The sequence below is a fragment of the Trachemys scripta genome, chromosome 1 (assembly GCF_013100865.1).
Source record: "Trachemys scripta elegans isolate TJP31775 chromosome 1, CAS_Tse_1.0, whole genome shotgun sequence".
NCBI lineage: Eukaryota > Metazoa > Chordata > Testudines > Emydidae > Trachemys > Trachemys scripta.
The window spans coordinates 319,491,971-319,504,966 of NC_048298.1; the positions used below are offsets into that span (position 1 = coordinate 319,491,971).

The 12,996-nt window shown below is 48.8% G+C and overlaps 1 protein-coding gene across 1 annotated transcript in view; it reads right to left on the reverse strand.

The window, feature by feature from the left end:
- CEP295 (centrosomal protein 295) overlaps positions 1 to 12,996 on the reverse strand; it is a gene marked incomplete in the record, with an annotated part of 55,392 nt that overhangs the window by 36,114 nt on the left and 6,282 nt on the right. Inside the window, 3 exon segments of the mRNA XM_034758975.1 lie at positions 1,147 to 1,260; positions 5,393 to 5,486; positions 6,317 to 6,441. Coding sequence (XP_034614866.1) covers positions 1,147 to 1,260; positions 5,393 to 5,486; positions 6,317 to 6,441 — 333 coding nt within the window.

Sequence of the window (12,996 nt, forward strand, 5' to 3'; positions counted from 1 at the left end):
AATTAGTAACAGTTCAAATATCACAAAGAATTGTGCAGACTCAAAATACAGTTGACAATAAATGAGTAATTCTGTATTCAATTATTCAGCCAAACTACTTTAAAAAGTAGTTATGAGTGGCTATACACAATTTGTAACGTATACAGCTCTCAACTGAACATATACATAGTGACATCTATAATCCTCTCATTTTGAGATGTCAAATTGTTCTAGTTTCAAGTGCTACTGTGGAAGATCCCTTATACGTTTATAATAGCTTGGCTACACCAAAAAACACCCAGAATTTTTCATTCAATACAAGGTATAATGCTGAATACAGATAGTGCTATACATTTGATTTCATACCAGGCTGCAGATTTTTTAACACAACAGAAAAAACAGAAGTCTTCCCAGATTCATATGGAAAATAAACACATTCTGAGAGTTTTGCAAAGTAAGAGCCTTTTGAAATCTGGCCACTGAGAGTTGAAAAAAGTTAATGTGAAAACTCATGGCCTGTAAACAGGGAGAAAACATTTTCCAAGTTTCACGTATGAAACACTCTGATGCATCTGCTCTTAGCCCTAGTCTACACTGGGGAAGGGGGGGAGGGAGAAATCGATCTAAGTTACGCAACTTCAGATACATGAATAATGTAGCTGAAGTAGACGTACTTAGAACGACTTTCTGTGGAGTCTTCACCGTGGTGAGTCAACTGCTGCTGCTCCCCCGTCAACTCTGCCCGAGCCTCTTGTGGCGGGGGAGTACAGGAGTTGACGGGAGAGCGCTCGGGGGTTGATTTATCACATCTAGACTAAATCGAGCCATGCTGGATCGATCGCTGCCCGCCGATCCGGCAGGTAGTGTAGACATACCCTCAGTCTTTAGGCCACGATCCTTCAAACATTTAACAATGCTAGGTAATTTCAGGCAAACATGAACATAATGGGACTACTCAAGTAAGTATTTGCACTATTACAAGTCTTCACCATTTGAAATCCAAATTAGCTGACATGTTTTCATTTTAATTATGTGATACCAACTCCTAGATTTTAAACAAGTACTGTGAAATGAATATTTGTTGCAGCAGATTTAAAATCCATATATACAGTACAATAGTACTGAAATAAGGGAGCATACGCCATAGGCATATTTGATATCAGTCACCTGCTGTGTGTCCATTTCTCTATCCACATAAGGTTCAGAAAGATGGTGATGAGTAACAGAAAAATTGTCAGCATTATAGACCTTCACCGTAGGCAGTCTTTTCACTTCAAAGTTCTAAAAAGCAGAAAGTACAAATAATCAGTTACTTTACCAGCAGCACTGTTTTCCATTATGAGCTAAATGGAACATAAATAAATGATTTGCACGGATTTTCAAACTTTACATATATATTAACTAACAAACCACATTCAATATGAGGCATATCAAGAGGGTTTAATGACTGACAGGGTCTAACAGCCCAAGGCAAACTCCTCCCTGCCAACTGTCATTAATCTTAAGGATATGGTTCCAATTTTCAGCAGTATTACCTTAATTTAAAAGTGCTTTGTTTTTAATGTACTAATACAGATCCCAATTATAGCAGCTGTCACAATGTAGGACAACCATAATTACACAATATACTTTCAAATAACAAAACAAAAATAAAATCTCTCAAATACACTCAACTGCAGACTATGTTTACAAATGCCTAAATGTCTTATGATAGTGTCAGAATTACTAGAAGTTCTGTTCAAGAAAAGACATTCCTTATATTAGCAAATGTCTATGCTGTTCCTACAAAATGTGTGCAATTGGGAGGAGGGAAGGGAAACAGATGAGTCAGCAATACTTAATTGAAACAAATCTTCAAACTTCGTTTCTGAATTTCCCTGGGCTTTTTAAAATGAGTGCCAAAAGGTTTAAATTGGGTTGATGTATAACATCTGCAGGAGGGGGTCTCAGCCCACCAAAGCAAGGTTTCTCCTGTAGATGTTAGGGGCCCACAGATGGTGTGTGAGAGGATGGGAGTCATACCCGAGTAGGGTATGATGCAAACAAATGCAGCAGAGGCGATGGTTGGCCTTTATCGCCATTGAAAACTTCAACATATTCTCCCCATGTCTCATGCATATATACCCTGTACCTCTACTCCTGCGGTCCTCTGTACTCCCCATCCACACTCATGCCCCACCAGTGTTCTGTCTCCTTCATGTGCATCTACCTCATGTCTCCTTTAGAGGCCCCCATTCCAAGACTCCATGCCACCCCTTCATATGCCTTCCCCAGTCCTCTACTCCCATCTCTACACCTTTTTATATTTTCCAATGCCTCTGGCACAGCCCAGCACTTTGAACATCAAGGTGGCCAATATATATTCCACTATAAGTGTTGGCCCTTTAAACCCTATCTTTTTAAACCCCCATCTCCCTTCTATTTGTTTCCCTTCAGCTCTCCCACCCTCCAAGATGCCCCCATTCCCTCCCCCCCATGCCAAAAAAGACTTCTCACAAAGGCCAACAAAATAAATGTGGAATTTCAAGGCCAAACCACTTCTGATAGATCATGAATAATAGAGGGGTAAAAAAAATCAGAAAATAGAGCTAAGTTTTCAAAATACCAATAACTTCAAAGCTGTCTGCTTTTTACTACGTTTCCCAAAAAAACTTCTACCCCAGGGTAAGATGTAGCATGCAGAATTTCAAGGTTTTTTTGTTTTTGTATTAAGGCGTGGGGAGAAGATTGGCTATAATGGGGAGCCAGTTTCAACCTTCCCAATAGAATGAGACTACCACTACTCTATAAGTATTGAAAACACATGCTTTCTAGTCTAGAAATATTGGTGTTGCATCATAATATAGCCCCACTGACAATTTAACTAATTTTTATATTGTTTGACATTTAAAAAAGAGCTATCAGTATTATCTGGGACAATAAATGGAAGTAATTATAACAGACCCACATAAACTAAAACATTTATAGATACCAATTATAGCTTTGAAAATAGACAATTCCCATAATTACCTATTGCTAGCCCTATTCCCTACAACTTTAGGAATATGAGATATAGTTCTTTTGAAATATTTGAAAATTTAACATTAACATATTACATTTTAATCAAATCTCCAGTATTTTATGCAAGAGTTGCAAATAATAACTTTCTCATCTTTGCAACAAATATGTCACAAGGCTGTAATTTTCCAATTAATGCTACAAAAAAAATCTCTTTAGGATGCAAAAACAATTAGTGACCTAATTAGTGGCCTATTTCTCCATTTGTGATCAATGTTATTACTGCTCCTGGAGTTAAGAATCTATCAGAGTTTCTATTAGGGGTTTACAATCCAGCCTGAAAAAAATTCACTCTACTTCAGCACACTGATCTTAGAGGCAGCAATTTTTTCTGCACTTTAACAAAACAAAACACAGTTTAAGCTATTTTTAAGAGTGCTGAAATCAAGAAGAGTTTACCAATTTAAAACAATTTGTTGTGCTTCTTTAAGAACCATAACAATTTTTCAAAGGAAAAATTTTATGGGTCCCAGCAGTTTCCCCCCCACCTCCCTCAGTTACTAAGATTTCAATCCAGCACAGCACTTGCTCAATTTAAATTATGTGAGTATTCCCACTGAAGTCAACTGGGCTGTGTGCTCACAGTCAAGCATGTGCATAACTGCTTTGTTGGATCAAGGCCCAAATTATTCACATCTAAAAAGCCACTGCAATGAGAGTAATTTTTTAGGCTTTCATACACTTTACGATAATATACTGTGATCCTTCAATATTAGAAGTGGATATACTGTTAACAGGTATATTAAGTGAGCTAACGGTAGGCACAGTTTTGAAAGACTTTCTCTAATATTAAAGTATGTCTCATGTTATTTTTCAACCTTAGGCTCCAATTCTACAATAGATTGACGTTTGTGGTGCACAAAAGCCCCACAAAAGCAGACAATGGAACTTCAAGTGGATGTACACGTCTGTGCATGCAAAATTACTGCAGGATCAGGATCTTAGTTTTCATTCACTTTTCTAGACCACTGGTTTTAACAAAATGAATTTGTGATGTGTCATTACCTATTATTTATGAAAATATGCATATGATATGAATATGACATAACTGAGATGTACTTTATGCAGGATGGCTCATGTGAGATATGATTGGAAAGGAAGAGGGTCAAGTTGGGGAAACAAAGGATTCCTGCCTTATGTAAATCCTATTTAAGGGTGGGAAGGAAGGCAAATGGGACGACTCCTCTCCATGGCCTGTCTGCCCAAGATGAAAGATTGCAAAAGCCACCTGAAGGGAAGGCAAGGAAGGAGTTCAGACTGAGACAGGGGTCCAGTCTGAAAAGAAATATAACGAACTCTGAACCACAGAAACTTTGCAACCTGCCTAAAACAACATTCAGGGTAAGAAATTACATTGTGTAACCTGTTTAAGTATATTGAGCTTAGTTTACGTACTTTGGTTTATTTGCTCAGTAATCTACTTTGTTCTGTCTGTTATCCCATATATTCTCTTGAAATTCACCTTTTGTAGTTAATAAACTTATTGCTTGTTTATAATATAACCCAGTTTATGTAATTTCTAACAGGGGAGGGCGGGAAGAGGAGGCAAGAAGTTGTGCATAGCTCCCTCCACACTGAGGCAGGGGGCGAATTTCATAAAACCTTTGGGTTTGTACCTCTTAAAAGGAGTGGGCATCAGAGGGCTGGAGCAAGCCCCTAAGGCTGAATCTTTCCAGAGTGGATCTCTTTCTGTGCAGCTGGGTGTAACCCTGCCTGTGTGCTTGGCTGGAAGAGGCTTGTGAGCATAACCCAGCAAGGCCAGGTAAAGGGAACCCAGGCTGGCATAATAGACAGGCTCAGTGATGTCTCAGCACATCAGGTGACACCCCAAAGGGCCCAAACCGTCACAAAATTGTTCTAGCATATATTCTGTACTCCATATTCCACAAGCATAACAAAGAAAATGCAAAAACGACTCAAGAAGAAAAGCTAACAGAATCTTAAAGCTCTCAGTTACACATGCAAACCAAAGTATATTATTAAATCATTAAAACAGGGGATTGGGGCTGTATATGTATTTTGGGGGAAGAGCATTTAAACGTTCGTTTAATTGCCTCAATGGTAATAAAGACTGAAAGAGCTCATTAATCAAGAAAAATCATATTAGTCTCACAAAACAAAAAAACCCACCACCACAAACCAAATTAAATATAAAAAACTTAATGGACAAGGAATATGTTTGTGCATAAAAATTAATTCTTTAATTTGCCCTTGAATAGTCTTTGGTGAACTACTGCAACTTACAACGTGCAAATAGTGAATTCAGATGTTATGCTTCCAGAAGACAGAATAAAGCCACAGTAATGCTTATATTCAACCCTGAAATTATCACCATCCCCACATATTGGATACTCACCTCAAAAGGATGGGGTGGAGGTGGTGGCAGGCTTGCAATTTTGGCAGCTCTCTCTTTTTCCACATACATTGCATGCTTACGTGCATTTGTTCGCCTTAGGCAAGAACAAAGAATGGTTGGGGAAAAGTGTTCAAACAGGAATACTAGCACTGTAAAAATCAAAGATAAACCTAAAAATTTATTTTAATTAATCTTTGTATGTACCCTTATAATAACTCTCAAGGGGTGAGTGAACAGAAGTAATTTGATCAGTGAACAGGCAACTGAAAATGAAAGGCAACACTGAAGAATCAATATCTTGAAGTAATGCAGATGGTCAAAAAGTGATCAGAATTGCAGAGTGCACAAGCTTCTGAACAAAATCAACCCCTCTTTTCAAATAAGCTTCCTGAATATCACTGGGCTGCACGGGTCACTTTGGTCAGCCCACTTTAATTTTTCAAATGTACACAAACTTACCTATAGTGCCTCATCTCTTCTCTAGTAATACTATCTTCTAACACATTTATTTTTTTTCACACCTGTTCAAATTTGAACTCATCTGCTGAGAACACTAAGAAGCATGACAGCCAGTGAAAAATATGATGGTGGATTTTATGAAATGGATATCTGTCCCTCAGGAACTGAACCGAGATCAATTCATTTCATATGTCATTGAACAGCTGTCAACTACCCAAATGGGCTGAAACCAGTGATGAGGGTGAAAAGCCCTTCATCGCACTGAGAGCTCCCTGAGCCATCTAGTTCATTTGACCATTTTATTCCCTTGTTTCTCAAGCTAGAATTCTTACCAAACTCCATAACTTCATCAAGCACTACATGGAATTCCTAAACTAAAAATGTACCAAACAAGAAGTCTCAAGGTTCCTGCATTTCACTCTTTAAACACTATAATCTGCATTTTAAAGACATAAATAAATATACCATGTTTGCTCTTTCAACAATTTTTCTTTTTGATTTTTCTGTTCTTTCAGGGCTTCCTTATGTCTCTTCTCTGCTCTTTGTTTCCTTTCCTCTGCTTCCTTTGCCAGAGCCACCAAATCAGGTTCCTTTACAATGAAATGTAATTAATGTTATAATAAACACTTCACCCAGATTCTAATTACTTATAATACTATCAACATGATAATTCAAGTATTACTGTTAACAAATATCAACTCATATGATAGAAATGCATCACTGTGTTTAATCCTATGCTACAAGAATCTAAATATTCTGGATAATCACTTTCCCTTACTCTATTGCCTTCCTTATTCGCTCTTTGTATAGTACTGTACCAATAGTAACAAATTTGCGGTGCCCTCCCTCCTCCCCCCTTCACCCCCCATCATTCATTGGAACAGTTTGAAAAGCTTAGCTTCCCTCTGCATCTACTCACTGACTGCTAACTTCACCTATTGGAAGCAAGAAGAAATTTTCAAAATACCAATTTCATACCAAAGTGATACTAGCATTTCAAAGAACCATTACCACAATTTATCAACAATAGAATATTTTAGCAAAAGCTCCTTACAACACCACATCCTTTTTGTGCCTCCTTTTCCACTGTTGCCAATTCCTAGGATACATCAACAGTAACTCTATCCTTTGTAATTAATTGCCTCCTCTTATTATAGTATGCACTATATGAAATTCTACAGCACATTCCATCCTAGTATATTAAAGCTGTTCAGTAATAATTAAGTCTCAACACTAGGTGAAGTAGCATAATCCCCTTTTTATAGATGGGAGAAACTGAGGCAGGGGTTAAGTGATTTACCAAATGTCATGCAGGAAAACTGTAGCAGAGCTAGGTCTCCTGACTTCTAGGGTAGGTCTACACAGCAACTAGACATTTGCAGCTGGCCTGTGCTCACTGGGCTCAGGCTGTTTGAGCTCACAAGTCTACATAGCAATTGAACAGCCCAGCAGCCCAAGCCCTGCAAGCCTGAGTTGGCTGGCACAGGCTAGCCACAGGTGTCTAGTTGCTGTTTAGACATACAATTAATGCATGGAGCTAGGGGTATGACAATCCTTCCTTTCTACAAACCTGACCCGAAGTCTGCAGAAGTCATTGGAGAGATTTTCCTTTATTTCAATGAGCTCTCAATCTGGTCCAGTGTAAGTCAGAGGAAAAACAATCGAGATTTTGTGCGAACAGTTTACAACCACTGATGGGATTGTGACAGCACAGAAAGCCCAGATAAAGCCCTTTGCAGCCTGTGGTAGGTCCTAGCCGGGGCTCGACCCTTCCGGACAGGAGGGGAGCCACACCGACTCACTACTGTGGGAACAAGTAGTCAGTTAGTCCCGAAACTCCGGCTCTTTAGTGCAGAGTCGGAGCAACCACAGTTAAAGCTCAGGCCCTTGACTGCAGGGGCTGAGCGAGTAAATAGTTCAGAGCCCAGGCCCTGGATCAGGGCGGGGCAAACACAGTTAGGCTCAGGCCCTTGTGGCAGGGGCTGAGCGAGCAAAGAGTTCAAAGCCCAGGCCCTGGATCAGGGCGGGGCAAACACAGTTAGGCTCAGGCCCTCGTTGCAGGGGCTGAGCGAGCAAATAGGTCAAAGCCCCGGGCCCTGGATCAGGGTGGGGCAAACACAGCTGGGCTCAGGCCCTTGTTGCAGGGGCTGAGCGAGCAGATAGTTCTGGTACGGTACGCCTAGGCTTGCTGTAGCCGAGCGTTGGGTGAGGGGGAAGCCTGCCACCCGTGCAGGGGGTGGCAGGGGGGAACGCAGGCCCACCCACTCCACTGCGTTCCAGCCCGGGGCCCTAACAGCGGTTGCTGCCGCTGCTGGTCAGTGGGGTATCCAGGCCGCAACACACTGACATAGGCTCACATTCAGTTGCAGCCGGACCGGGGTCGGCTATCCCCGGGCTACTTCCGTGATCCCCCTCAAAGCCTACCTCGTTCGTTACGCCGGGATCGGGCCAGTCCATCTCCATGGGCTCCTCTCTGCCCGGGCTCGGCGGCAAGTCTGGTAGCTCTGCCGGGAAGTCCGGCCAATGGTCCTCGGGCGGCTCCTCTGGATAGCAGCAGGGGCGAAGGGGTTCGGGTCCAGTCTCACCCTCAGGGTTAGTGGGGTCCGGTTCCCAGGGGTTCTCCCAGTGGCGGGCGTGAACGGGCTCCGGCGGCTCCTCCTCGTAGCGGGCCCGGGGTAGCTCAGGCCAGCCAGGGTCCAAGCCCCGGTCTTCGACGGTCTCCTGGCCAGGAGCTCCCGGCCGCACGTCTGCTCCCTGCGGTGGCTGGGCACCAACTGAGCTCTGGCGGCCGGCCTTTATACTTCTTGTCCCGCCCCTTGACTTCCGGGGGGCGGGGACAGGCGGTGGTGGTCCCACCCACTCTGGTGCCGGCACGTGGGCTCCCTCTTCTGGACAGGAGGGGAGCCACACCGACTCACTACACACCCCCCCCTTAAGACTGGCTCCCGCCTGTCGGGGCCAGGTCCTCCCATCTCCCCCATGCGGGATAGGAAGTCCGCATTCGTATGGTCCTTACCAGCTCGATGCTGGACCGTAAATGCGTAGGGTTGTAAGGCGAGGTACCACCGCATAATGCGGGCATTATTATCTTTCATCCGCATTAGCCACCGGAGGGGGGCGTGGTCTGTGACGAGGGTGAACGGGGCCCCGAGGAGGTAGAAGCACAGGGCATCGCAGGCCCACTTCACCGCGAGGGCCTCTTTTTCCACCACGGCGTAATTCCTCTCACGGGGGAACAGCTTCCGGCTGAGATATACTACGGGGTGGTCCTTTCCCTCCACTTCTTGGGACAGGACTGCCCCTAATCCTACGCCGGAGGCGTCGGTCTGCAGGATGAATGGGCGTTTAAAGTCTGGGCTATAGAGAACCGGCTCCTGGCAGAGGCACTTCTGCAGTGTCCGGAAGGCCGCTTCACATTCGGGGGACCATCGTACCTGCCGGGGGCTGTCCTTCGTCAGAAGCCCAGTTAAGGGTGCTGCGATGGTCGCGAACTGGGGGATGAACCGTCTGTAATACCCAACGAGGCCCAGGAACTGCCGAACGTGCCGTTTGGTTGATGGGGTGGGACAGTCCAGGAGGGCCTGGACTTTCCCGACGAGGGGCTTGACCCGCCCGCCCCCGACGGTATAGCCGAGATAGTTGGTCTCTTGCCAGGCAATCCGGCACTTTTTGGGGTTGGCGGTCAGGCCCGCCTGTCGTAGGGACCTTAGGACCGCCGCAACCCGGGGCAGATGATCCTCCCAGCCGCGGCTATAGATGACCACGTCGTCTAGGTACGCCGCCGCATAGTCCTGATGGGGCTGCAGAAGTTGGTCCATCAGCCGCTGGAAGGTGGCTGGGGCTCCATGGAGACCGAATGGCATCCGTGTGAATTGGTACAGCCCCGTTGGAGTGGCAAAGGCGGTCTTCTCTTTTGAGGTCTCCTCGAGGGGGATCTGCCAGTAGCCTTTGCTAAGATCCAAGGTGGTGATATACTGGGCCTCCCCCAGGCGGCCCAGTAACTCGTCTACACGGGGCATCGGGTAGGCATCGAAGCGCGAGATGGCGTTTACCCTCCGAAAGTCGATGCAGAAGCGGCGGGTACCGTCCGGCTTGGGCACCAGGACCACCGGACTACGCCACTCGCTCTGGGACGGTTCGATGACGCCCAGAGCCAGCATGGCTCTTACTTCCTCCTCGACCGCACCCCGCATCCGATAGGGCAGGGGCCGGGTCGTCTCTCGAACCACCTTTCCCGGCTCGGTCTGGATGGAGTGTTTGACCAGGGACGTGTGGCCCGGTACGGCCGTGAAGGTTCGCTTGAAGGTTTGCAGCAGGCAGTTAGTCTGTTTACATTGCTCTTCCGTGAGCGATTGTCCTAATTGGGGTGCCGGGGGGTCATCCGTCAAGGGTACTTGGGGTCCCAATTCCGGCTCGGGCGGGCAGGGGTTGATTAAGAGGCCCTCCCGGTCCTGCCACCGTTTCAGCAGGTTGACGTGATACCGCTGGGTTTCCTTCCGCTTGTCCGGTTGCCGCACCTCGTAGGTGACGGGACCGACCTTACGCACGACTTCGTAAGGTCCCTGCCACCGGGCTAACAATTTTGACTCACTAGACGGGAGGAGGAGTAGGACCCGGTCTCCTGGTTGGAACTCCCGGACTTGGGCTCCCTGATCGTAGGTCCGTTTCTGCCGTTCTTGCGCCGTCTTTAAATTTTCGCGTGCCAGGGCTCCGGCCTGGGCAAGGTACTCCTGTAACTGGATGACATATTTCAGGAGGCCCTGGGCTGGGGACGCTGACTGTTCCCAGGTCTCTCTCATCAGGTCTAAGAGGCCCCGCGGTCTGCGTCCATACAGCAGCTCGAAAGGGGAAAATTTGGTTGAGGTCTGCGGGACTTCTCGGATGGCTAGCAGCAAGGGTGGCAGGAATTGGTCCCAGTGGCGGAGGTCCTCTGCGGGGAATTTCCGCAACATGCTTTTCAAAGTGCGGTTAAACCGCTCCACCAACCCGTCCGTCTGCGGGTGGTACACGGACGTCCGGAGTTGTTTGATGCCTAAGAGGGCACAGACCTGTCGCAACAATTGGGACGTGAAATTCGTTCCTTGGTCCGTCAGTATCTCTCTAGGCAGTCCTACTCGGGCGAAGATTTTCAGCAATTCCCCCGCGATAGACCGGGCGGTAATACTTCGCAGGGGGATGGCTTCGGGGAACCGAGAGGCATAGTCCACCAAGACCAGGATGTATTGAAACCCCGCGGCACTTTTCGGGAGGGGGCCCACGAGGTCCATGGCGACCCGTTCAAAGGGCGTCTCCATCACTGGCATGGGGACCAGGGGTGCCTTGGGGATCCCGGGCGGGGCGACCCTCTGACACTCTGGGCAGGAGGCGCAATATTCTTTCACCTCCTGAGAGATTCCTGGCCAAAAGAAGCGCGCCAGGATTCGAGCGAGGGTCTTCTCTCGCCCCAGGTGCCCGGCGGCTGGCACATCGTGGGCCAACTTCATTACCGCCCGCCGGTGACACAGGGGCACTAACAGTTGGGTTTGTGGTTCCTGGGTGCGGGGGTCACGGTCCAGGCGGTAGAGCCGGTCCCGGCGTAGCTCAAAATGGGGCCACAGGGTGGCCCGCTGGGGGTCCACAACACTCCCATCTACTGCCGCGAGCTGCTCGTAGAAGCGGCTAAGGGTGGGATCCTCTCGCTGGTCCCGACAGAAATCGGTATCGAAGCGGGGCTGAGGGGCCGGCTCCGGTGGCGGTCCCGCTGCGTCCGTGTCATCTATCTCGGTCGCCGGACCCTGCTCGGGGGTCTCGGAGGAGGACCCCAACCGATCAGCCCCCAGGGCCGGCGTGGACCGTAGGACTTCCTCAAAGGCCGGCCAGTCCCGACCGAGGATCACAGGGTATGCAAGATGGGGAGCTACCCCAACCACCAGGTGTCGGGTGATCCCCGCGATGGTTAGGGGGACCCGGGCGCTGGGGTATGGTCGGACATCCCCATGGATGCATTGTAGATGAATAGATCCTAGGCGGGTATCACCCGGCGGTACCAGGTCCTTACGGACCAACGTTTGACCACAACCCAAGTCGATCAAGGCCCGCATAGTCCGCCCTCCGACGGCCGCCGGGACGGTCAGCTTGGGGTTCATGGCTGGCCTGGCTCGAGTGTGGCCCGCCCACACTTGCCCATAGCTGCAATCCATCTCCGGACAGTCTCGCCGGAGGTGCCCCATCTTCCCACAACTGAAGCAGGGTCCGAGTTCAGGTCGTCTGCTCCGGGGGCCTTCCCGGCTTGGGCTCCGGGGGGGGCTTCGCCGAGCCCTTGGGGGCCCCTGGCCCGGGGCCACTGGTCCGGTCCGAGGAGCCGGGTCCGCGTGCCGGGTCCGGATCTCGCGGCGGGGGTCGGGCCTCGGTGCGGGGTGTCGTGGTCCGCTCAGGGTTTCCCCTTTCTTTTCGCCGCGGACCGGTTCGGGCCCGGGGCGGCGGAAGGTGGGCCCTACTGCATCTTCGGCGGCCAGGAAGTCCTCCATTAGTGACACTGCCTGGGCCAGCGTCGTTGGCCGGTGGCGAAGCACCCAGGCGCGCCCTCGGGAGGGTAGGGTGTGCACGAACTGTTCCAACACCACCTGCTCGGTTACCTCCTCCGCCGTCCGGGTGCCGGGCTGTAGCCACCGTCGGCAAGCTTCTTTTAAGGTTTGGGCCACTACCCGCGGTCGGGCCCCGGTGGGGTAAGTCTGGCCCCGAAACCTTTGTCGGAAAGTCTCGGGACTGACGTCGAGGGCGTCCAATATCGCGGCCTTCACCAGGTCGTAGTCCCGTGCTTCCTCAGCCGCCAATCCACGATAGGCCACCTGGGCCGCCCCCGTCAGGTAGGGGGCTAAGAGGGTAGCCCACTGGTCCCTGGGCCACCCGGCGACGAGGGCTACCCGCTCGAACGTGACCAGGAATGCCTCCGGGTCGTCGTCTGGGCTCATCTTAGTCAAGCGAAGGGGGGCAGCTAACCGCGGCATCTCCGCAGCCTCCCCTGCCGGCCCCGGTGCGGGGCGAGGGAGCGTGACCAGCAGCTGCTGCAGCTGGACTCCCAACTGCCGCACCAGCTGTTGCTGTTGCTCGAGCTGGGCTGTGTGCTGCTCCTGCTGCAACTGGAGTTGGGCGGCATCTCGCTGCTG